Consider the following 26,862-nt stretch of genomic DNA (forward strand, 5'->3'; position numbering starts at 1 on the left):
TATTTAGGAACTCGATGACTAGTTTCAGTTTCATTGTTATAATATTTTGTTTAGATCTGTTGGATCGAAGGGAATACAATTGAGACCGTCACTGAAATAAGAGCTAGCGAACGTGTTAATCTAATTTCATAAGCTTAAGATTATTATTAATTAGAAGATTAGTATTAAGATTTTGTAGGTTTCGTTTCGGTAGTTGGTGGTTCTGAGTATTAGATCTTATAGACTTCAGTAAATTAATGTTCTAGACATTAGTCTCTGAAACTTACGCAATTGCGAATCGCGATAATTACAATAGCAATAAATACGTACACAGACTCAATTATTCTGCCAATTGTAAAAATTCTTATCTGAAAAATCATCGAGTACAAGTTACTCATGGAGGTCACCAAAAACTATGTCCAGGATGCTAAGAAGGACCTCCATCAGGAGATCCGCACGAAGGTGCCGCTGTCGGAGGAGTTCACGAAGCGTTACGTAGTAGAGGGTGGCGTGGCTCGTCGCGCGGTGGAGAAGGACGACACTCCGAAGTACGAGCCGACGATTTACAATTACAAATGCCGCGAGGACTCGAGCAGTCGCAGCCCGACGCCGAGTCCTCCGGCGATCAAGGAGGAGCCGGTGCTGGAGAACTTCGGCAAGGACGTCACGGTAAATCCCCAATACACGAAATCGCCGCACGGGGACGGCGAGCACTCGGACAACTGCAGCGAGGTGTCCGACGAGGGTTATCGGAGTTTGGGCGCAGTCCAGCCACCCACCACGAACGGCACCAGCGGGACGTGCACGCAAGGATCGCCCACGGTTGCCGATTGTCAAAGTGAGTCGTTTACTCTTTTATTGACTCGAACGAACAATCCTTTTTCTACCTCTTCCCTTTCACCTCTTATTCCTTCGCTCGAAGGAGACGTCCCTTTTCCGTGCCATTCCTTTGTTCTTCGATTAACCAGTTAACACGTTGAATGCCATGGGGTCACCAGTGACCCCCAAACAAATGGAAGTATTATATTTCACTGAATTAAACAATGACTATTTGAAAACATTTGTGTATTATAAATAATGCTAGTTAATGTGGTGGCATTTAGATAAATGAACTTGCAATAACAATGTAATTGAATCGAGTGATTTAATGTTATATTGTTTCATTTCGAATATTTTGCTTTGTGAAATCGTGCGGCGTTCAACGTGTTAACTGTGTTTAACGAGTATACACGTCATCGTAAAGCTTGATATGATACTAATTCTTTCTTTTTTCATATAAAAAACGTGCATTCGTCCTCGGTTCGATGAGTGCACGCTCCATTTTGTCATTTTATTGCGCGGAACGAGAGGTTTTTCCAACTAAATTCCACAGTTAACTGATTAACACGAAGAAATACGTTTTTTGCCATTTTTCAAATGAACGTTGACTCAGAGAATTGTTCTACTGAGAGATTGATAGTTTAATCTTTGATTACGAGACGAATCATTTTAGTTCATTGCAATTAGGAGTTTATTGTGCGTAATATCAGTTTGAAGTTGATGATTAGGGGTTTCAAGGCAGAAAGTTTATATATTTATATATTTGTTTTTTCTCAATAGTAGAACTTGTTCAGAGATGTTCGGAGTAAATAGAATATTTACTAGACGAATTCAATAAGTACAAGGAAATCGTGTGCAGAGGAAATTGGAATGAATAACAAGCAGGCGCAGGTTTAATAAGATAACATTTCTCCATCCGATCTCGTTCGTTTCCTCGGCCCGCCGCGACCCTTGATTTATGGGTTATCAGCGGCGCGTGGGCCGGCCTGTTGTAACAGCGAGTGTAATATCGGCTGAGGTGGTGTAATTCTTTCCCATTGATGCGGGCATCGACGGCCAGCCTTGGCCGATCGCTGGCAACCTTCGATCTGACGCGAAATTTCGTCACGTTTTTTTGGTAATGCCACCGGCTCCAAGTGTTTTCTATATTTATCAATCATTCAAATCACAAGCGAAGAAAATACGAATCGAGGGAACCATAAAAGGAAAAATCCCTTTTCCAGAAGGGACATCAATGTTAACCCCTTAACTTGCACGCTCGAGTTAATTCGAGCGCGCTGAACAGGCCAAACTGTGAAAATAACAATGTGAAAGCGAAGAAAAAAATCGTTTTATTGATATTTATCATTTACATGGGATTGTAAGCTATAACACTTATTTTGTTCAAGAATAAAATATAGCCTTTCTCCATGGAACAAAAGCGCAGTATATCAAAATTGATTTTTTTCAAAAAAACTGTGCGTTAAGGGGTTAATCCAGCTTCAAAAATTAGCATCGCGAAATGGCTCTTTGAAATCTCGCTTCATTATTCTTTTTCCTTCGAGGTCCGCTGAATGTCACTTTACTCTGTCAGCGTCTTATGCTAATTACCTCGACCATTCGTCTAGGCAGACTTCTATAGACAAATCTGGTCAGTTCCATTCTCGATGCTCTCGTCTCTTTCTCTCGAGCCCCGAATTTCATCGACCACATATTAGGAAACGAATTCGGCTGGTCGTGACAGGCGTAGGAGTCGAAAGAAAAGCAGGAATCCGAGTCCTGTGTAGCTACAGTAGACGATCGTTTAGCCGACGACATTAAGTACCTTCAGAAAGCTGGCTTCTCCTTTAATTTCGAGTCGCCCACGCAGTGTTTACGAATTGTTAGGCGCGCGCGCTTACGTAGCTCCGAGCAACAGGAATTCTTTTGTTGCCGGCCCCGCGCGCCTCGCTCCTTTTTGACGATGATGTAACTGTCCGATGGTTTCGCCAAATGATACAGCCACTCGCAACTATGCCCGTCGAAGCCGTTACAAAACATTCAACGCGCAAAGCCGAGTATCACTTACAGCAGCAACAAAACTACTTGTTCGTCGACGAAAACTAAGCAAACACATCGATCGGAACTATTAACGGCAATAACAATTAATCACTTTGTCCGTAATAAAACACCGAACGCGCGACGCTTTCCCAATCATTTAACCGAACTGGCACCGAGAAAAAACGGTATCGGTTGTTTAAACAGCAGGATACGCTCGGAATACGTCGCTGCCCGAAAGAAAGGAAAAAAGACGAATCTCGCGTTACAGGACGGCCGAGTTAATGGCGTCGAATCGATCGATCGTTGAAACTAAATCGATCGCGCAGCGAGAACCGACGGTTTCGCAATCGATCCGAGAGCTGCATATTAATCGTGCGACGAGTGAAATCGCGCGTGGATCGCGATAATCGTGTCCCGCTGCGGAGAAAACGCGCGTGTAAGTACACGTTCGGCCGGCGATCAAAGCCAGTCATTCAGTTTAATAGGAACGCGCCGCGCCGGGCAGGGGTGGCGTGCGTCCGGCGAACAAACGCCACTATTGTACAAGTTCCTCTTCTGTTTCAACTCTCCCGGGACCGATGCGATGGATCCGATGGATCCTCTCCTCGCCGCAGCCTTGTCCCTCTCTCTCTCTCGTTCCAGCCTCGCGGCACGTTCGAAGGCCTACTCGGCCTCGAGCGTACTTCACGCGAGAGACGCGCGTCCGCCCCTAACCGTTTTCACTTTGAAGTCCGGATTTTTCGGCCGGGAACAAGCTGATTCTCTCCCTCGGCGACGAAACACGAGGAAAAAGGGGACCACGGTCTCTTAATACCGCTGCTCGCGCGTTTATCTTCCCTCTTCTATCTCGGTTCCGGCGAACGGGGATCTCGCGTGCGTCTTAATTCGATGCATTCGGCTCGTATCACGTCGTTGCATCTGTTTCAACATATTTATACTTGACACTAAAACTACCGGACGGCTGAAATTCGTCCGCTTTAGAACTTTTATTTTGGAAGTACCTAAATTATGAAGGCAAATCTGTGTATTTGTATAGATACTAGACTGAGAGGCCTCTCGAGAAATGTATTCCAATTTTGATAAAAAATCAGGAATTGGTCGTTTCAATTGCTCGGTAGTTTTAGCGTTAATATTCGTACAACTATTAATATTCTTCAAATATATGTTGAATATTTCAACACTTTGCCCGAAGAAGTCCTCGGGAGTAATGATTAATCCTTAGCACTCCAGGTTGTTTTGTAATCTATCAGCAACTGCAACTAATTTTTACAGCATTCCTAGCGAAAATGAGAAATGCTATAACATTTCTTCGATCATTTATTTTCTTTCTTACTACAAAATTTGGATGTATGGGAAGTCTAATAGTTTTAGGGTAGTTTCTTTAAGATTCATTGAAATATTTAGTATTATAACTGGTACAATACTGGAGCCTACAGAGTTCAAAGGGTTAACCTACTTTCCATCGTTCAACATTACCAGCAAAGTCAGAACCGCGTTTTCTTGAAATCGAAGCACACCCTATCACTTAAATCGAAATCTTCCTCGTTCCCGGTACGTTGATAGATCGCTTTCATAAAGTAGTTCTAAAATACTTCGTGTAACGGAACAGCAGGTTGATATATTCGTCCAACTAAAGTCCTCAGAGCTTGTTCGGGAAGCTTGTTCACAGTCGAAGTTTACCTACACCGTGAAAGCGACGAAAAGACGTTGCCAGTAAATCTCCAGGTACACTTCCCGAAGAAACGAGGTGAAACGCGCGAAGTTGTAGCTTCTGGGGAAAGGGTTAAAGAGCGAAGACGCCGGTGAAGGGAAAGGTGGGCTAGAAAGCGTGTAAACATCGCGTCGCGGCGCGGCTCGGCTCGGCTCGGCGCCGGGGAAGCCCCTCTCGAGGCGTGAAAGATCGCCGCCACGCGTCAAGTGCGTCGGGTAAGTGAACCACTTCGATCCGAGAGCGTTATCGAGGATCGACCGCTGACGATTGTTCGGCGGACAGGTTGTTGTTAGAGATCGCCTACGCTCTCCGACGCGGCGAGATCTCGTATAATCCGTCGGAGCCGGCTAAATGTCAGGCCGGAGCCTGTACGCGTCGTCCCCAGAGACCGTGTGTACTTTGAATATTAACGAGCTACAGGGTGGTCCAAAAGCGTTGGGTAACATCGCGGAAAGCGAGGCTCCCGATGACACTTAGGTCAAACGTAGTCTCCTTCGCGCTACCGAGACGACTGCCGTTTAGGGAGTTCGCTTGTGAAGTTGGTTTCGTTGATTGAAGTAGCAATTGTAGATAGAGATTGTGAGCTTGATAGTTTTTCGGTGTTCCAAGTGTGTTTTCGAATAGTTTAACCCTTTGCACTCGACATTCTTTTTCATTAAAAATATTCATTACTTTCTGACTAAATGTTAACGATATTTCTCGCAACTAACACAATTGATTATCTTCTATAAATTAAGAGACAGAACTATTGTACTTCGATGTTTTATGTGTTGATACATTACACGAGGTTTAATATTGAATTGAACATTTTATAAGTTCGCTGCGTCAAATCAGGTGGCGACTCTAAAGCGTCCTTCGAGTAAAGGGTTAACCCCTTGCCATACAATGACGAGTGAGACTCGTGACGAAGATACCGGGATTAGATTGATAAACATGAATATTGTTCAATGCGCACGGATCAAAGCAAAAAACTATTTTGTTATTAGCGATATATCACCTTGAAAGAAAATTTGTACATAAAGTGCAGTGGACAGTTTCTTTGCGTTTCTTCTGAACTGCTGATAGAAACATTTTGCACGAGAGTAGTAGCAAAAGTAAATAGTACTACAAAGGGTTAAGAGACAAAATGATTGTAGAGTTGGATTAGAAAGATTGTAAGTTTCTAACTTTGCTGAGTTTCAAAGTTTGCGTTGAATGTACTGCATTGATGTTGATGAGAATTATCCAGTTAACTGTGGAATTTAGTTGGAAAAACCTCTAGTTCTGCGCGCAATAAAATCGAAAAATGGAGCGTGTACTTGTCGAATGCAGGACGAATGCACATATAGTATATTTTAATGAAAGATCAAAGCGAAACAATTAAGAATTACATGTTTATGTGAAAAGAATGAAGAATTCATTGCTGAAAGAATTAGTATCATGTCAAGCTTTACGATGACGTGTATACTCGTCAAACACAGTTAACTGGTTAAACGAACTTTAGAGCTGGTTAGCGTAGCGTTTTAAGAAAGTTAAAGCTTGAACAGTTTGCGCAAGGTGTCAGGGAGCTTCGAAAGTCCTCGGAGCTGTTCAGGTAACACCCTGGAGTTTTAACATTCCCGCGGCGCCGATAATCTGAGTATCTAACGCATTAGAAAACTGCGATCCCGATAAAACGAGACTCACGTGGTTGTTTTGAAAGTGCAGATAGGTACTCGACACACTTGTCTCGCTTGTCTGCCATAACTTTGCGCGCGCCGCAAACACGCTTATCTCTCGGTCAATAATATCACCGCTCGAGATGATAAATTGCTGAACGATCTAAGTTGTTGTTCAACTTCCATCGAGACACTTTCGAACCAGTTCTGGAAGGACGAGCGTGATATAGTGTCAACGGGAATCGGTTTTGGCAAGGTGCGCCGCTTCTGCGGTCCATTTGAACGCGTCACGTGACCCGGTTGAATCGGCAATTCGATTACGTGCATTTATTTCCCGTCTAATTGACCGAGCCTTGCCAGCACGCTGCTTCTTACTTCTAAACGGAGCAATAATGTAACCTTCTTACGCGTCGTTGGTCTATTTTCGGCAGACCTTCGACGGAACCTCGAATTTCGAAACGAAATGGAAAAGAACTCGATTTATTAGCGACATTTAGAATCTCGGAGGTATTTGCATGGTCCGCGAAGAAGCTGGTGGGTAAATGGGTCAACAACCGTCTTGAAACTCAATCGAGTCCCATCGTATCTGATCAATTAACATGGACGGGTCGCGAAATGTCGCAGGTGCGTCATTCCGTGTGTCGAAAAACACACTAAAAACCGAGCCACGATTATCTCGGCTCGTTCCGTTTCTTCACCTTGCCCACGCAGTTCGCTAAAACGGGAGGTGGCTCCGGGACCGAATCGACTGCCGATCTTTGGAAGCTAAACCGCGACGTCGGATTGAATAAACATCAGGATAAAAAATGTACGCTCCATAACGTTCGCCTTTGAACCATTATTATATAACGCCGGTTGCCTAACGGCAATTACTTCATTAATTTACAAGCGGGAGCCAACGATTATTCATTTTTTTCCTCTCTGCTTTTGGTATCGTTCGAATTAAACACCATTTTTAAGCGGCGTTTCGAAGGCTTGTTTATCGTTCGTCTCGCCTTATATTCAAAGTTAGCGATTAGAATCCACAGACTCATTAAAAGGCATTAAGAGATTAAGAGTGGCCGAATGAGTTCGTGGCCGTGGTCGTTAAAGCATGGCTCGCGAGTTTTATGGACCTCGACATGTGTCCGGGTTCGCGTCGAAGTGTTGTGCAAGGTTCCATTTTTTCCCAGATTTCAATAAATGTATGATTAAATACAGTCAGGTGAAAAATAACTGATTTCAGTAATGATATTGAAACTGATTTTGTAACTAAATAAGAATTACATTCTGTCGTTAAAAATTATATAGATGTTTACGTATGTAAGACCCATATTCAGATCCGCAACTCTACAATCCACTCAATTAACAATAATCTACAAATCTACGTCTCGAAAAATAACAAAAAGTAATTTACTAATTCCAAATTAGTATGATACACTGAATAATAACACTAGATTTACGGGACCCGTCAATTTGACGGATATTGAACTTTTTAAACATTATCTCGTAGCAATTTAACTCGCTTTTGATTGATGCAATTTCGTGAATACTCATTGTAATTCTCTGTTCTTGAAACACTAATTTTCGTGACCTATATAAACAAACATATACTCTTCTAGGAACGATAGAATGAAGTATAGAATAATCTCCGTAAATCCAGTGATAATAACCTAAAAAATTGACCTATCCAAGCCGGTTAATCGTCTGCTGTTCCAGAGCAACCCACGAAACCCGATCAAGAAGAGAGGTCCTGCGTAGAGACTGAGAGTATCGAGACGGGTCTCCGCAAGACCAGAATAGGCCCAGCACCAGCAACAACGAGTTCCCTGCGGGCCTCACCATCGAGAAGCGTGGCGTCGTCCTCAGGTGACCGTACTCCGCGCGCAGGTTCCATCGTCCGCGAGAACAGCAACGTGTCCAGGGCCTCGTCGGGTAGCAGGACACCCAGGGAAAGCAACTCCAGCCCGGAAGGCAGCCCCCTGAAACGTGGAGCAGCGAGGAACAGTCTGAGAAAGCCACCGCCGACCGGCAGTCTCAGCAAGGCGTCGGCAGTACCAAAGTCCTGCCAGTCGCCGATCAGCGGTAGCAACACGTGGAACGGCAGGCAGGTGAGACAGAGGCCCAGTATCCAATCGGACACTTTCCTGAATCCCCAGGTAACGGCGACCTGCGCGACGACGCCGAGCTTCTCGCGAAAGAGCCCGGCCAGACAGAGCTTGCCTAGGCAGAGCTCGTCGAACGGTATTCAGTACGACAGGAACGGCAGGAGGATCAAGCCGTCGAACACCGGATCTCTTCAGTCCTCTCCCACAAAGGTAGCCAATCCTCTTCTCGAACAGATCCTGCAGAAAGTAGGTCACCTGCAGGACGAGCGGGAAGTCGTGCAAAAGCTGCAGGATCTGCTCAGGGACTATCAAGGTCACGGGGGCGCGGACGGTGTCGCTAATTTGGAGTTTACCAGGGCGTGGATAGATGGGAATGGGACCGTGGTCCTGCCACAGGACAATCAGACCTCGGCCAGTCCTAGGAAGGACCCGAAACCCGCCTCGGAGAGAGGAGGATTCTCGAGGATACCGGCGCCGGTCTACAAGAGGCCGATGTCCGTCGCGTCCGACAGCGTGTGAGGAAGGCCCTCGGGCCCGAGGAAGAGGGCGAGTACGTCTCGATGAAGGTGTCCCCGGTTGTCGTCGAGGCCGGCGAGGTCCTCGGGCAGGTATCCTTTGCGTGTGGAACCTGTGGACGTGTTCACGCGAGTGATCCTCTGAAACCCTCCAGTCGTGGCGCCCTTAATCGTTAAGGGATAGACGCTAAGGATGGCAGCGCGAGGAACTTCCGACACGGAACGCCGCAGGGAAAGTCGGCTGCGAGGATCTCGAGGTGTGAGACTGAGCTGTCTACCAACGGGTAGGTTTCCGATATCACGATTGAACCTCCTTAGCTAGAATTATTTTTTTATCGTCCTCCATTGTGTTCCGATTGCATTGCAATTCTACGTGTTCTACTTGGCGGGAGAATGAGATATTTCAAGAGAAACGCGCTACTGAGAGTTCTAATTCGTTGAACCCTATAATGTTTCTTACGGCAACGTAGTACACCCTAGGCGCGTGCTTCCTCTTGAACATTTCATCTTCTAAGTAGAGCACTGGTTACCTGAAAGCTCCGTCACACCTCGCGACAACAGCCGATCGCGCTAGAGCTATCACAGCAATCGCTGGAATCACGAACAATTTCTCGCTCCGATCAACTCATAAAGGTGTTATCGAAGAACGAACGAAATTCGTTTGCATCGCAATTAGAGCCACGCGACAATCTCAACGTTCGATTCTTCGAAAAATCGCGAGAAAGCCGGACAAGGTGGTTCCAGTGTGAGGCGATCCGAGCATCGTTGCTTAATCGGCCGATAAAAGCGTGCTGGTACACCGTGTTCCCGCGGTGTCGCCGCTTCTGTCCCGGCGTTCCGTGTCTCCGTCGCGAGATCGAAGGCGTCCGATTAGAGGGAGAACTTAACGGGCCTTAACGGTACGGGGTCGATCAGTTAGCGGCCTCGTAGGAGTCACGCGTAGAATATCGGGGTGGTGCTTGGAAAGATGGTGCTCGAGCGAGAGGTTGACGTCTCGCGGATCGCGAGGCGAGATTATACCCAGACGACGAAGAGGACGGCGGAAAGGGGGCGGGAGGGAGGGGAAGAGAAAAAGGAACGACGAGGTAAGGAGAAAATAACGAACGAACGAACGAACGAGGACGAGTAAAAGCGGCGCGTAAAGAGACGCGCGCGATTAAACTCGTCGTCCTGGTTCGGGCGGGGATAGAAGGGAGGATGGGAGCGCGATTTCAATTGGTTACCACGGAATTCAAGCGGGCAATTAGCCGGCGCGCGGGGTCTTGCGTTAATGGCTTCCCGATCGATTTGCTTCCAGTCAGTTAATTGCGGCCCGGCTGACAGCTCGTCGATTGATCCGAGACGAGAGATTACACCTTGCACCGTGGACACGCGATACCTTCGTCTCCCGTTGCTGCGAGATCGTTCTCGTTCCGCGTGATCGATAACCCATCCAAAGGTTTTTCGATTTTTCGTCCACGCCCACGGAAACACCCCGTGGATCCCGCTGGCGTGCGAGTATATCGCATCGCACTTTCGTTTTTCATCGGTCGATCGTGGAAGACAAATTATCCGTGATTAATGGCACCTTCGATTATTTCTCGGCGCATTGATCTCGCGTTAATAGATTGCACTCGTTTGTATTGATTAATGCACGGCAAATTTAGTCTATCCTGCGATTAAATAATTCCGCGACACTTCGAGGAGAAAAAAGTCACCGATCACGCGGAGGATCGCGGCGCGGGAGGAAAAAGTATCGCGTGCTCGCGATTTCTTTAGCTTAGTGACCGCGATCGGCGAGCAGGATCACGGTCCCCCGGTCGCGATGGTTTTGTCGTACAAATTGCCGGGAGATCGGTATCGATCCAGATACAGGCAACATTTCGTCGGGCTGACGGAGGTAAATTCGAAGTAATCAATCTTCGGCGACTTCTCGATTCCCTGCTAATATATTCCGGCTTGCGGTAATTAAGTTTCTTGCTTGATCCGAATGCAAATGTTGCGTGTGCCACGGCGATCCAATGGGTCCGCTCGCCGATCCACGCGGACCCGATTTCTACGTTTCGATCGTTCGATCACGGCAAATTATTTATTTATATAGTCTATCGGTTGTATTTATTGAAGACGATTTATTTACGCGTTGCGAGTTCGCTCGAGGGTGGGTCGAGAGGGGGGAGGAAGGGAGGAAGGGAGGACGAGGATCGGCACAGGGTCCTTTTCAAAATGGCGCGCGGAGAGGCGGCTAGCTCTCCGCGCGGGAGGAGAATCAAATTGCCCCGGGATGAAGACGCAGAGAGCATGCGGGAAAATTGAGAAAAAAGAAAAAACAGACTGCATTAATGTAGATAGTGACGTCGAACGAAATGCCATTCCAATGTTTCACTGTTTTTTACACCAAACGCGAGCGTAGCGCCATTTTGTATCAAGTGTCTTGTCGGAAGATGGCGGTCTGTGCGGGGCGTTCCGGGTTTGCGTGGATTCGCCTGAAATTCACGGGGAACAGCTGGAAATAGAGAAGTCGATCTTGTAAAACTGAATATCACGATTCCAGGGGTCAGAGATATTTAAATTTCCAAGGAAAATCGTTAACAATATCGAAGATATCGGCATTCCCGCGCTTTCGAGGCGTACAATTCCCGAATCGACTTTGATATGCTTAATTAGATTCAAATCCTCATGAAATTTCAGTCAGGCTAGATTTTACCGAAAAAGTGTTCATGTTCCTCGGGTAGTAAATAGCTTGATCGTCAAATTAGTAAGGCGAAGGATGCGGATATTCAGTTTTATCAGTGCGCGAGGAATGAATCCGATCTATTTCCGCGTTGGAAGATCGTTCCTTCGATTCCGAACGAGCCGAAAGACGTCGATTCGCCGCGATCCGATCCGATCCGACTCGATTCGAGTTAAAACGCGACCGAGCGGAGCGGCCGCGTCGATTCCACGCTGCCCACGTCCAGAATCTTTCGAAACCGGGCCCGACACGCGCGAATGAAACTTGGCAGGCTCGCGAACAAGCTCAAACCGTCGAACATGTATTTTTTATAAAACGCCTCGGTAGAGAATCGTCTCCGGCCTGAGTTCAGCCTTCAAGTTTCACGCTGCTCTCGTTTTCTTGCGATCCGGAGATCGGCGGGGATCGAATCCGAATAGAATACCGATGAGAACAGTGAGAAATGTTATTTTGTACTTGGAAATTGACCAGTTTATTCTAGGATTCTTTATTTCGGATTAACACGTTCGTTGGCGGTGCCGTGGATACTCGTGACGGATAAACATATTCTATTTCACGCGAACTAATTGTTTTTACGTGTTCTTATCGACAAGTTGCGTTTGGTCGAACGTATCTTCGCTCCACGATGTTCAATCGCATCGGAGAAAATATACTTTCACTCGACGAACATGTTAAACGTGCATTGGACAACGTGTTTTCGTTCTCGAAGACTGATACCGTAAGAAACTCGCGAACGAACGTGTTAAACGTTAGAAGCTCGCGATTAAGACGTTGCCGCCGATCTCCGCCTCGAGATTCTGGCCGACGCCCCGCCGACAGGGCCGAATCTCCCGCCGATTACGTGTAAAAGATGCGCGCGCTTCTGTCGCGGAAGCGCCACAGATGAGAAAGTTTATTTTGTTGACGAGATGTTCCAGCAGCGATTGCGACGGAAACGTGGGGCGAGATTATTTTTCGGTGACTCGTGTTTCTTAGATGGCCGGCCGAGGCTGTCGCCGTGGCCTCCCGGAAAGTTCGGACGAAGCGCGGATACACTTTTACTGCTTAAAATGATCCGGTAATGTTTCTAATATTTTCGGAACACTTGACTATTCTCGCGTTAACAAACATACTAATCGTTCGTTCGTCGAGGCGATTAACCGCGCTCGTGTAAAAGGTAGCGGAATTTCATTGAATCGCATGCGTAAGGAATCATTTAAGTATTTTAGCACTGAAATTCGAGAGAACTCAAGGGCGCGGTTGGTCACTTTGCCGCGTGAACGTCTCATACGTTCGCGATTAATTTGTTTAAACCGAAGATACCGTTCGGAATATTCGTTTCTCGGTGAAAAGTGTCTTTGGTGTGAAATCCTGACTAATCAGCCGTCCAAGTTCCCGAAAATTGAAAACGAATCAACGTATTTTTATTCGACGAAGCGCTGTTTTTCTCTCGTTGCTCGAGGGACGTTCGAACGGTCCATTGTTATGTAAAAAAAAAAAGAAAAAGGAAGAAAAGAAAATGGTGGAGGCGACGGCGTCGATTCGGCCGTGTTAAAAATTGCTCGTAGATTTCACGTTTCGAGGGATGCGGGGGTGGGTTTGCGCTGTTTTGGTTTGAAAATAGGGAAAAAAAAAGAAGAAAAAGCCTAAGCTTCGTAACCCCAGGCTGGCGCGGTTGCGCCGCGACGACGAATAACAATACCGACGATTACCAATATTAATATTATTATTGCAGCAGATGCAACTATTGCTATTATTATTATTACGATAATTATTATCATTGCGATGATTACTATTATTATCATTATTATCAGGGAGATAATGATAATTGATTAATATGATTATTATATGCAACGTTGAGTATGTTACGTTATCATTTTATCTACGAGAAGTTGTAAATTGAGAGGAAACTTGCATAAGAAGAAAAAAACAATAAAAAGCTTTAACAAAACCCGTCGATCGATTCACTCGCAACGTACCATTTCTTCGATCTATCCCACTTCCCACTTAATTCACGAATCATCGTATTCTCAAATCACTTCCCAAGAATAATCATTCTTAACTCAACCTTGCATCGATTCAGAGCAATATCGCATCAGACGAAAAACATCTGGGAAAAATTACCTATATCACTTTATCTCGCAATATTCAGTCGCTGTTAACCCTTTGCACTCCGGAGGCGCCTATAAGTCACCAAATGATTTGACACAGCAAAACTGTGAACTTTGATATCTAATATTAAACTTCGAATAACGCATCAATGTACGATATATTGAAAGAAAATAGTTCTCTTCTTGAATTCATGTGAGATTTTTTAATTCAATCTAAGAAAATCTCATCTGTATCTTATTAGAAAATATTGAATATTTCCGTTGAAAAACTTCCGGAGTGCAAAGGGTTAATAAGAGTACTTATCCAATGAGATCAAAAATATTGTGTCATTAAAAAAATATCAAAAAATAACATTTATTCGAATAAATTTACTTCGATTCATTTCCCGAAGAATACAGTAAGAAAATAATCGACACTGATAAACAGAAGCGCCTCCGCTCTCCGCAATTTTGGCACAGCACAAAGAGCTACGGCGTTCCTCAGCACTCAAACGGTTAACCGTCCCGTTAAATCCTCTCCCACGATAGACGCGCGATCCCTTTCCCCTGAGAAACTCTCGGCAAACGTAACTCCTGTCAACCTGAACGAACAAAAAGCTTCGTAGGGGTTAAAATGTGCGGCAGCGGTTCCACGGACGTTTTCCATAAATCCCGCGGTGCACGTTAGAATGTGGCTACTTCGAAGAATGGTACACGATTCCAACGGGACACGGGTGATCTTCAGCGGTACTTCTTCGGCTGGTTCGCCGCTGTTCTTCGCTGCTTCACCCTCTAAACGCAGGTAAGTGGACGCGCCGCGCTGCGCGGCGGGGCCCGTTACGGGGCCCAATGCACCACAGAGCCCGCGATCGGCGTCCTTGCCGCATATGGCGAGACGGCTCTCCTTCTCGGACACTGGCAGACCAACCGACCGACAATGGTCCACTCGGTTCGTGTGTGAGTCAGCCGACGGCGGGTTTTCGCGTTGCGCCCGCGCGCACGCAGCCGTCTCGTAAGGGAGCCATTTTTAACGCGTCCGGCAGCAACCCGCGAGATTTATGACGGACCCTGGTAGCCTCGATAATAACAGCGACGATTCCGCTGCGCGTATATGTCGGGGTGGAAACAATGCTCGCTATTAGGGGGCACTTGGCCTGCGTGGGCTAGTCGTTCGGGTGGATATTCTATAGGGTTTGAGAGATTCTAATGGTTTACTGTGACGTTGTCAGTTGGATTTAGGTCTTTGGCGAGATGGGACTGTGGGGAGTTTCAGTACGGTTTGAGTCTTTGTAAAGGTAGGGCTAATGGTAGTAGTTCATAGTTCGTAACAATTATCAAGTTGACGTTTTTGACAATAGAAGTACCGGATGGGTGAAAATCACCCATTCCTGAGTTCATTTTTTCAGATATTCAACAAATAACAGATGCTTGTCTGTTGCATCCGTTGAAGTTGTCAGTTGGGTTTGAGTCTTTGCAAAGGTAGGGCTATTGGTAGTAGTTCATAGTTCATAGCAAGTATCAAGTTGACATGTTTAACAGTGGAACTACCGGATGGGTGAAGGTGAGTATGAAAATTAGAATGTTATATATAAGACTTCGTAATTTTGCAAATCAAATCAAGTGGTGACTGAGAGTCACCTCTCGAGTGCAAAGGGTTAATTAAGCAATCGATATATAATTTAGCTTCACGTATTGAAGCTTTTGTATGTTATCTGCGAAGGGTTAAGTATTTAAAGAGGTAGAGCCAGTGTTAGCAGCAACTTTGCTATCTCTAGTCAAGAGTACATAGAGATGTTACTCTCTAAACGCTTGGAGTCAGGGTTATAGCAAATTCCCAGAGGCACAGCAACATTATCTCGTCTCCCGTGCAGCTAGACCACCTGGAGGCTATGTTTCTTAAGAATCAAGTCTGTGACAGGCCACATTTGAACCGTGCCCGAGACTACAGGGACATTAGAGACATCTCGCAGATTATTCCTCGAGCAGCGATTACCTCGATTCCCTTCGGAATCCACGCCAATTATACCTATAATGAACAATGCCCGAAGGAGATCGGGAAGAAAAGCGTAATGGCGAGACGAGAAACGGCGGAAGAATAAATTGGATAATTGTGATTAATGCAGCCGGCGTAAGGTGTATCGTTCGCCGGTTCCGCGGCGGCCCTAAGCTCGGCACGGCTCTCCGCTACGAGAGAAGAGAGACAATTTGTCAACGTTTGGAATTTTAATGGCCGCCCCGGCTAACCGGCCAGCCAGGAGAGGTCTGCGCTTTCGGTATTATGTTTCTGCGGTTTTTTACCCGCCGCCCGTAATAACCGTTCGCCGCTGGTCCAGGTGAAAGTACTCCCACGCTCTCCTCCCGCGTTGATGACCTTAACTCTCGGGCCCGAATTTACGTCACGCGATTTTCTGGGGGCCGACGGCTCGCGTGGAAATCTCCCCGAAGTATTAGGATTGCGAAAAATGGGAAAGGCGTTGGTTAGAGTTCTCTTCTCAACGCCGCAACTCTAAAATGTCGCCGAGAAGAAAGAAAAATGCAATCATTCGGCGCTCTAATTCCGAAAAATTGAGAAGATGTTAATTAGAATTCCCCTTCCAACGCCGCAACTCTAGAATGTCGCCGAGAAGAAAGTAAAATCCAGTCATTCGACGCTCTAATTCCGAAAAATTTGAAATATGTTGATTAGAATTCCATTTTCAACGCCGGAACTCTAAACTGTCGCTAAGAAAAATGCAAAATCCAGTCATCTGGCACTCTAATTCCAAAAAATTTGAAAGATGTTAATTAGAATTCCCTTTTCAACGCCGGAACTCTAAACTGTCGCCAAGAAGAAAGTAAAATCCAATTATTCGGCGCTCTAATTCCGAAAAATTGCGAAGATGTTAATTAGAGTTCCCTTTTCAACGCTGGAACTCTTGTTTTCATCGTAAAACTTGGGTCGCAAAAATAATAAGATATATGTATATTTAACCCTTGGCACTATGAGCTCATCCCCAACGTGACAAAGCTACTGTCAAATTAAATACTTACACCTCAAGATTATCCATTCTTCGCGAATGATCGTGTTATTGACAGAACTTAACAGAACTGAAACTCGAAGTGACTGCAAACGATATCTCGCAAAATCAGAATTGATTGGAATTATCTCCTAGTTTCCGCTAGGATGACAATTATTGCGCGAAGGGTTAATCAGTGTCACAGTCACGTTCAATAATTTTCTCCAATCTGTCAACCGCTTTATCTATCCTCTGTTTTGAAATATTCTGTGATTTAGATCGGAAATATGAAGGCTCTCCTGTAGCCCTAATAGAAACCCGTCGGCGGGTTTCACCTCGCCGGGCATAAATTTCCAGGTAGCTAATGTGGCGCGGGTTGCGCAACGTTCTCTCGCAGGTGCGCCTTTTGTCTCTTGTTATTTTGAAACGCGTCGATCTGCCTGGAACGGGAAACCAGAGGCTCCAGCTTTTCCAGCGAGACGCGTTGACCGGCGATGCTATCGAGCCCCGCTGAAATTTAATGGCGACGTGGACCGTAAAGTTACGTGCGAGGGATTTTATGCAATAGGCGAAGCAGGCCTCGTTTCTTCGTGACATTTTATTATTGATAATTATTTATTCCTCCCAATGAACTCATTAGAGGCGTGAGCGCTATTGTAAGTAGCTATCTAAACATGTGGCAGATGAAAAGAGGAGCAGTTTAGAAAATGCGGATCTTGCGAATTCGAATATTTCAGAACGCAATTGAAGTGTGTTATCGATCAAATGGGAAATGCTTTTGAGAAAGTATAATTTATTGTTCCGGTAATACGCAATTAGATGGAATAAATGATTGTTCGAACGATAAAGAATTTGTCGCAGGGTTATTGCAACTGCTAATGATCCTGAGTATCCAATTGCAGCGAGATTTCGCGAAGCAGCTCGGTTTGTTTTGTGCTTCGCCAAGTGCTCGTGTTCTCCTCGGCATTTTCCGTTGCTTTTGTCCCATCCGGATGGAAGAAGGAGAAGAAAAGACTCGAACGTACGACATAAACTTCCTGTAGCCGCTGCTAACCAGCGTGCGAACTAGAAGCCACGAGCTTCCTGCAAAGAACCGATTCTACGGGTTCGTTTCCGGCCTGCTGGCCGCAACATTGCTGCGTCGGGACGCCCATATATGACATAATGGGTCGTCTGTAGTATTTACAGGCAATTAAGACAGCCATGTTCGTCGCAACTTGTTCCGACGCTAATTGCGCAACTATCTTTGTAATATTCTATGTAGTTTTTATAGCAGTTCCTGCGGATTTTATTGATTAATAAATACAGAAAATTCATTACACGTCTATTTACTTTTATTAATTAAGCAGCTGTATTTAAATTATGAACTAACTTTCAATTCTTAGGCAGCTGTTAATTGGAGTTCCCTTTGTAACACTGGAACTCTAAAACGTCGCTAATAAAAATGCAAAAACCAGTCCTTCAGGACTCAAATTTCGAAACATTGCAAGGGTGTTAATTGGAGTTCCCTTTTCAACGCTGGAACTCTACATTGTTGCTAAGAAAAATGCAAAATCCAGTCATTCGGCATTCTGATTGCGAAAAATTGCAAGGGTGTTAATTAGAGTTCCCTTCTAACAGTGGAACTCTAAAACCTCGCCAATAAAAATTCATAATTGAGTCCTTCGACACTCTAATTTCGAAAAATGAGAAAGGTGTTAATTACAGTTCCCTCTTCAACGCCGGAATTCTAAAACGTCGCTAATAAAAATACAGAATTTAGTCCTCCGGCGCTGAAATTTCGAAAAATTGCAAGGGTATTAATCAGAGTTCCCTTTTCAACGCCGAAAATCTGAAACCTCGCTAATAACAATGCAAACTCCACTCGTTCGGCACTCCAATTCCAAAAACTGAAAACGCGGTCAATTATAGATCCCCTTGGAACACGAAAACCCTAAAACCTCGTAAAGAACGCGACAACAATCCAGAGGAACTCTATTCCTCGCACTAGTGCACCGAATTCATCTCGAAGCGTATTGGAATAACTCTCAGATAGTGCCGAGCATAAAAGCGCATCGTTGCATCGAACGCGCGAGCCCATTAGTCACGGAGCAGAATTCCACGAGCCGAAGACTAGAGAAGAGAGCCACGAAATCGAGCGCGCTCGCGGTGAGTCAGATCGGTTCCGCGCGGGGCGCGAGCGCGAGCGCCCCGTGGAATTAAATATGCAACCGTTCCCGAGCGGCGCGGAATGCAATGAAACGTGAAAACGCTCGTATGCATCGCGGGGATCCGTTCTGTGTACGTAGCAGAAACGTACGATGCAATTTCCATGAGGCCTCTCCGCGCGCAGAATGCGAAATGAACGCGGCCAGGCGCGGAGCGGCGTGGCGCGGCGAGCGCGGCGAGCGCGGCCCGGCCTGGACGTGTTAAATGAGAATCATTAGGACGATTTAAGTGGTTTTCTAATTGCCACCATTACTTTGCGCCATTAATTCGCTTCGACGACTGCGAAACGCCTTATGAACAATTTGCCCGGTTGACTTTTAACGGTGAATTAAATTATATCGCGCTCGACGTTGCTCAACCGGGACCGGCAGAATTACAAAGTAAATGAACCGCCCGGCGAAACTTTTACGATCCACCCCATCCTTCGCACACGTACACGTACATATACACGCATAGATGCATAGACAGAGAGATTTGCTCGTAATCAATCTGATATTGGATTTTCAAAGATACCCGCGGATGACGAATAGATTAATGGAACGTTCGAGGTCTATTGCGTTACGGTGTTTGCACTACTATTAACCTGAATAGTTCGATCTTGACGATCTTGCACCGGCGGACGCCTGGCAATCGGTTGACCCGTGCCTTTGTATTCGAAACTTATACCGTCGCTTCCACGATCGTTCTGTGAACGGTATGGCTAGATTTTCCTCGCATGTCATTTTATTTGAAGAATTCGTGTATATTGGGAGGAATATAGAGAGTGACGGGGTTAGATTTTATAGTTCAACCCCTAAGTATCTAGACTGTAACGATTTCGAGAAATCGACGACTCGGAGTCCAATAATCTCGGACGGTTGATTTCTAATTAAATCCTAGTTCGGCGTCAGTGGTTTGAATTAGTGCTCGACGAAGATATTATACAAGGCGTCATTAATCCTAGAGAAAACAGGATAGGGGTGGGTGACTTCAACGTCGAGGAACGAGACTTTTTCGCGCGACGCGTTCCCCGTGAAAAATCGAATTTTAATGCCGATTTTATATGCGAGAAAATTAATAGTGCTTGTCCGACGTGTCTGTCCATTACTTACCGATTTCACTTACCGCGATCGCCAGCCGGCGTGCAGCGAAATAATTTATCAAAGCCGATTCCGTCCGAGAAAATCTCGTGCTCGATCACGCGTATCATTGTAATCTTCGATTTGAGCCGCGCCACGGTCGCCGGGACACCTTGTATAACCGAACGGAACCGTGGCGCCATATTGTTCGAGTCCGACGCCGTAAGCGCGTCGAAGATCCGTGACGCGAGAGAAGCGGCCGTCCGAAATTCCATCGAATTTATCGCAGAAAAAAGGCGGACCATTAACGTGTTAATTTATTCGAGATCGCCGCTGTAAAAGCAGCTAGGTTACGACTGATTAGCGACGCTGGCCCGACGAGTTTCACCGATATTCCACGATTTGAGTTATATATTTTCGTCGGAAAGCGGCGCGCCTCTCTGTCAGAGGCCTGAGAAATGTCCTTGGTGGGCCAATTACATTTACCGAGAATTTCACCAATTAAAGCGGAGTGCCCCGCCACGGCTGAGATATACACGGCGCATTAACAGACGCCGAAACGAAAGATACCGACGGCCCCGTCAAGTTATTAAGAAATTTGCATGCCCCGTCGTGCGCGCCGGAGATAAGGTGTCGCTCGCGAAGATTGCCGCCTGCCTATTGTGAAACAACCGGTAACGCGAACTGGACGTTCAATGGACGACCGGTGATCCAAACGCGAGCGGGATCGTTAATGTTACTATGTTATCCGTGTTTCTGGCAGGAACACGGTTAATAAACTCGTTAACGATTCCTGACGCTCCGTTGAACGTTGGACACTGTCAACGAAGTGACATTTCGACTTGAACGGAGCATGTATTCATTCTACTTTGAAAAATTGCCACTGTGCAGACGTTGAAGAATTTCCCAACTCACGTAGAACTTTCAAACTTCTCATCTACGCTCAATGTATTCTGTAAACCTGAAATAGATCTTCAACGTGTAGACATAAAGCTAGACAACATGTATGACATAAACTGAAACATTCACTCTTTCGATGACGTGTCGAACGAACGAAGTATCATTGGATCTATGAAATATTAGGAAGACAGAGCAATCTTTATAAAGAATCTTGACTATTAATTCCTATCTGATCAAAGAAACTGTTTCGACTGTTTGCGAGTGTTAATATCTTCATCCCTTAACACATTCAGTGCCACGAAAATCTTTCTCATGAACTGTATCGGTGTTTTCAATGAAATATTGAATTAAAGTACCAAGTTTTCATATTGTTTCTTCATGTTCTCGCAGCTTTGTAACCTACACCACCATAAAAATACTTTCTTACAAAAATTCCTGTACCATGTATGGTACACATGGCACAGAACGCATTAACTGTGTTTGACGAGTATACGCGTCACCTTAAAACTCTTAATGATGCTAACTTTTTCAACGATGGATTATTTATTTTTTAAGACAAACATGAAATTCTCCGTTTCGCTTTAGTTGTTCGTTAGGATGTATTTCAAGTGCATTTGGACCATTTAACGATTTTTCAAAATTCCTACTAAAATTCTACTAAATTCCACACTCAACTGGTTAACACGTTTCGTGCCACGGGAACTTGTTATATTCTGCTTAAGAACTATACTGATTTCCTCAATAAAATAATAAGTTGCATTCAAGTTCCTGCTCATTTTTATATATTTCGATATCGTCTCTACATGTTTCGACTGCTTTGTAACGTACACCGCCGACCGTGACCACACATCCATTAAAAATATCTTCTCACATCGGCGTGTACCACATATGGTACACGCGGCGCGAAGCGTATTAAGCAAGACCGAAGACCAGCGCAAAAATGAACGCGAACCAACTAAAATCTCCTCGATCCTCGTTCCACTGGAAGCCACTAAAAGCCGTCCGACGTCAATTAGACGGACGGCCCATTGCCAGCAGTTAAACGAAATTTATGCGCGGCCCTTGTTACCTAGAATCTATCCACGTGGAATCGAATCTCCGTAGACGTCGGGCCGGGCCCGCTAATAACGTTATTGAAGTAACGAGCCCGGCCGTTCTACTCGAACGTGGCCGGGGCCGCTCTTCGGCATGATATATTAGCCGGTTAAGGGTTAAGATGTTCACCGTTTCCCGAGTAATATCGGACGACCTCCGGCGTCTGGGACGCGTCCCCCAGGCAGTTCGGCTCGTGGGCGGCGCGCAGGTGCCTCCGGTTCCTCTTACAACTCGTCCCGAGTGCGTAACAACTGCCTACGCGCGCTCCGCGAGCCGGTAACCACGGCCCCGCACCTTCGGGAACAGCCGAACGGCCCCGGCCTTTATGATCGAACATCGTTCTCCTCCGTCGACCGTTTTATGCTCCTTTGTTTCGCGCGTTCCGTTCCGTCCCGCCACGCTGGGGAACGCGTCTCTCGATGGAATGCCGCGTCGATCAGAATTTGTGGCGGCGGTAAACTGATCCTCGGTTAGGGACAGTCGCGATTGTCACTGGATGCTTCGGATTTTTCCTAATGTTTCCGAGAGATTTTATTTCTGGTGGATCTCTTCCTAAATTTCTCGTGGAAATAGTGGATGATTTGAGTGGTAGATGATGTAGGGATGGTTTGCGGAAGGATAGGTGTGTAATGAGTGAATGTTTGAATGAGTAAGAGATGCGCGGCGTCGATCAGAATTTGTGGCGGCGGTAAAGTGATCCTCGGTTAGGGACAGTCGCGATTGTCACTGGATACTTCGGATTTTTCCTATTGTTTCCGAGAGATTTTATTTCTGGTGGATCTCTTCCTAAATTTCTCGTGGAAATAGTGGATGATTTGAATGGAAGATGATGTAGGGATGGTTTGGAGAAGGATAGGTGTGTAGTAAGTGAATGTTTGAATGAGTACGAGATGCGCGCCGAATGAGAGAACAAATGGGATAGAGCGACGGGCGAAAGATGCGAAGGATTGGTGTATGAAGAATGAAAGAATGTGAGTGTGCTAAATAAGAGTGCCAGGAGAGGACGAGAGTCAGTTGTTAGTTGACCAGCGAAAAACAACAGAATAACGCGTCGAGAAGAGATTGCGACAGGTGCAATTGGCTGGTGATGGTTGTTTTCTATTGATAATAAATGATTTTAACCCTTTGCACTGGAGAGATTCTCACTTGAAACATCCAGTACGTTCTAATTAGATATAGACGAGATACTCTGAAACGAATTTATTAAGAAATCACATGTGAATTAGGGAACTAAAGCTATTTTCTTTCAATATTTCGATATTAACCAGTTAACTGTGTTCGACGAGTATACACGTCATCTTAAAACTCTTAATGGTGCTAACTTTTCCAACGATGGAGTATTAATTTTTTCAGACAAACATGTAATTCTTCGTTACGCTTTAATTTCTCGTTAAGATATATTTCAAGTGCATTTGGCCTACATGTAACGAGTACACACTTCATTATTTGATTCTATTGCGCGCGCAACGAGAGATTTTTCAAACTAAATTCCACGCATAAGTGATAGTAGATCGTTTGCACCCTCTTGGAACGTTAAAAGGTTAGGTTTACCATTAGAAACAGTGTGCTAACACTCGCTACATCTACCGCAATCTCCCATATAATCTAGTCGAATTACGTTCCCTAAAAATCCTCGCGAGCGCCGTCGAGCAAAAAGGGTACGCACAGCCGGAAAAAAGGTGGCATTAGGCCCGTTAAACCGTGTAATTAAGCTGTTACGCGCGTTACATAATTTATCGCCGCATACCCGTTACACGTATAATTCAGCGAAACCGCATAATTCTGTTTCGCGCCGGTTAAACGGAGTGATTTAGCGTGTCGCGGCCGCCGAGAAAATCATTCCCGGATCCCGTGTTCGCCGTTCCCTGGATCGGTAAACAATGTCGGTACTCTGCTAACAGATACGGCGGCTCGTAAACCTACCGGGCCGGACACATTGAGTGATTTTCAGCTGGAAATCGCACCTGGCCACGTTTCCACCGCGGAGATTGTGATACTTACCTCGAAACGCTGCGCGCTGCCAGATGTGGTACACGGCCCGGACAGATATTGAAATGCATGGGATATGCAAATAATCGTTGGAACACACTGGTTGATGACTGTACGCGGGGACAGCTCGTTGCCGGCTAGAGACAGGCGATATCGCGTGGAACGCGGGATCATTGCCGAGACTTGCCCACCAACCGGTGAACGCGGGACCGAGAGAGAACGAGAACACTTCTCCCACGACGCGACGAAAAACACGCTGCCGTTTTATATCATAATATGTTATCGGTGTTTACTGCCACTCGCGTGCTCGGACAGGCTAGCAAAGTGTCCCGGTTGTGGGACACCGATTTTTCCGCGGGACATTTTTAACCGGGCTCCCTGCGTGCTACCATCTGCACCGGTCCCACTTCCGGGTAACGTGGGTCGTTTCAAGGATGCAGGAATTTCGTTTGGAAAATATGGCCTGGGTTTCTTTGGAATCAGAGGACTCTGGGTAAAGGAGGATCGGATCAGTTTAACACTAAAACTACCGTATCAGAATGACTGGTTTCGATTTTTTTGTTTAGCAATTATTATCTTCGAAGCATTGAATATTCGGAATGATTTTGAAAATAGTTTCATTTGAGTACTATAATGAATGCCTGAAGAAACTGAAAATAATCTATTGTTACGATTTTTATAGGAATTGCATATTGATCGTATTAAATGTAGTTCTAGTGTTAACTAAATTGTAGAAGATTCGTTCCCATGTGGGATGCAGTTTATACAAATGATTCATCTGAGGTATCGAGGTGCGAAAATATTTATTTGTTAGATTAGAACTTGTTCAACTACTAATTGTTTCGGAATTTCTGTATTCTGTTTTGATAATATTATATAGACATAGGTTCTTTTTCCTGATGGAAGAGTTGAAATAAAGCTTGATAATCCATTCAAATGTTAAATATCATAGTTCAGAGGATATTCAGTAGATTCCGCAATTAGATGAAACGAGCGCCGCCAAGAATTTCACTTGAAACGGTCGGCATTCGGTTGGTAAAACGACCCGGCGCTGTCAGAAATTTGCGTAGCACTTAGTTTCCGTAACGTTCCGGTCTAAGTTGCGAATGGTGTTTCGCGGTTCCCCGCAGACGTGCGGTCATAGTTCCCCGGAGAACAGAGAAAGACCGTCAGGGCCGCGGTTGACAGGTCGTAAAGGATGAGGCTTGCAGTAGGTTACGTGCTTGCCATATCAGTCGGAGGAACAGGTAACCTTGGGGGTCCTTGCACGACTGAAGGCCCACGAAATCGCAAACAACTACCGATCGTGTTACCTGACAACAGGGAGAGCCATTTTTCTCACGTTCGCGCGTCCGCAATTGGAAACCGCGCGTTTTCTGGCGTGAAAGGAGGCCCTCCATATTGGACTTGCCCATTTCGAAGTATCTTAAAAGGCTTTTTAAAGAATCACGGCCGTGAAGTACCCTAACTCACTTAGACACTTGTTGCTTTCAGTTTTCTCCATATTATACTTCACGAATCCTAGCCACGGAAATAATATTAATAATTATTGGTACCTAATAACAGTTATTTTCAATTGAGAAGCTAAGCTGAAGATTACTCCTCTGCGAGAAGAAACGTATATTAGCTCGCCCAGGATCGAACTATATTAAAATCCCATTGAAAAACTTCGAAAGTGAAATCGAACGAGGTTAAATCATCGGTTTTTAAATGATCCAGGACAGGATTATAATTAACCGGTTGTAGGAAAGATAGGAAGCGGCGATACTCCCGAGCAAGTTATCAAACCGCGGCGTCGGGGTCCAGGGGTCACGAACTTCCAATTAAAATGTTGACCTTTAGCTATCTCCCGGCGCAAAACGCGCCCCGTCGGACGCTGAATGGTCTCGGCTTGCTTTCGTGGAAAACGCCGTGGCATCGTGGCCGCGTCGCGACGCTAATGAGAAGTTAATGGCGCGGTTCCCGACTCCGTCTGAACCGCACGAGTGGCGTTAGTTCTTCAGACTCGGCCGACGAGCACGGCAAAAGGGGGCCTTCGCGATGAACTCCATCGTGAAAGTGCTCGTCGGACGAGACGCCGCGTACGCGCGTCGATACAGAGGCGTCTGGGAATCGAAACCGGAGGAAGGAAGCGATTAGGCGTCGAAATTCGAGAGAAAGAAGCGGCTAACCATGGAAACATAGGGGGAAGACAGTCATTTAGATTCGAAATTGAAAGAAAGTGGCCAAAAATGCACATCGAAGAGAAAAGAAGCAACTGTGAATGAAAATGAAGCGACGAGAAACTGTGCGTCGCATCGACGTCCAGCGGCCATCTTGTCGGGCCGGCGTTCACGCGGGAAAATAATAATATGGAGGTCAGCTGGGCTGTGACGGTGATTAATAGCGGTGCCCGCTTTCGTTTCGATGTATCCTAAATTATGGCGCGATTCGTAGAGAAAAATGTCTGGGATTTTAATTGCAAATGACACGGACACGCTCGACGCGAAAAAGGAACGCGCGATCGGCGGAGGACGATGATTAATAGCGAGCTCGGTTCTGCGTCAACACATGTTTGTAATGAACCTTTATGCGCTTTATTGATGACTCTGTTGAATCGCTACGCCTCGCGAGGAAGCTTTACATGTCACGCCGAAGGCTGCGGGGGAACGAATAAGAAACGACCGGCGAACTTCGTGTTGCACGCGTTCCGTATCGGAACACGGGAATGTATATGTAATTGAAATTCACTCGCGATCATTGCGTTTCCGTTGCGCAATCTTTCGCAGATCCATTTCAAACGTAATTCTGTGCAGCCGAATTTCATTTCACTGGATTTGTAGTTGGTCTAGATTTCAGGCATGGTTTCGATCGACATAACAATACAATTCAACTGTGTTCGAATTAAATTTAATCATCTGTAACTGTATCCAGTGATACTTTATTCTGTTTCCGATGCAAGAGAAGAAGATTCAGGCTCGAGAGGAAAATACAAGGGCGCGGAACGTGTTTTCGCGTCCCGACCTACGACAAATCGATGTCAACGACCCGGTGTTAATCGACTTTGCATAATAATAAGCCGTGGAATCGT

General features: G+C 45.6%; 1 protein-coding gene across 2 annotated transcripts in view; it reads left to right on the top strand.

The window, feature by feature from the left end:
• Positions 1 to 13,407, top strand: part of LOC116432696 (uncharacterized) — an 87,395-nt gene extending 73,988 nt beyond the window's left edge. For both annotated transcript variants that reach the window (XM_031989936.2, XM_031989937.2), the window contains exons 7-8: positions 403 to 817; positions 7,864 to 13,407. In XM_031989936.2, coding sequence (XP_031845796.2) covers positions 403 to 817; positions 7,864 to 8,771 — 1,323 coding nt within the window. In that variant the 3' untranslated portion in view covers positions 8,772 to 13,407. The remainder of the gene's footprint in view (positions 1 to 402; positions 818 to 7,863) is intronic.
• Positions 13,408 to 26,862: the final 13,455 nt, after the last annotated feature.

This window comes from Nomia melanderi, chromosome 1 (assembly GCF_051020985.1).
Source record: "Nomia melanderi isolate GNS246 chromosome 1, iyNomMela1, whole genome shotgun sequence".
NCBI classification, from domain to species: Eukaryota; Metazoa; Arthropoda; class Insecta; order Hymenoptera; family Halictidae; genus Nomia; species Nomia melanderi.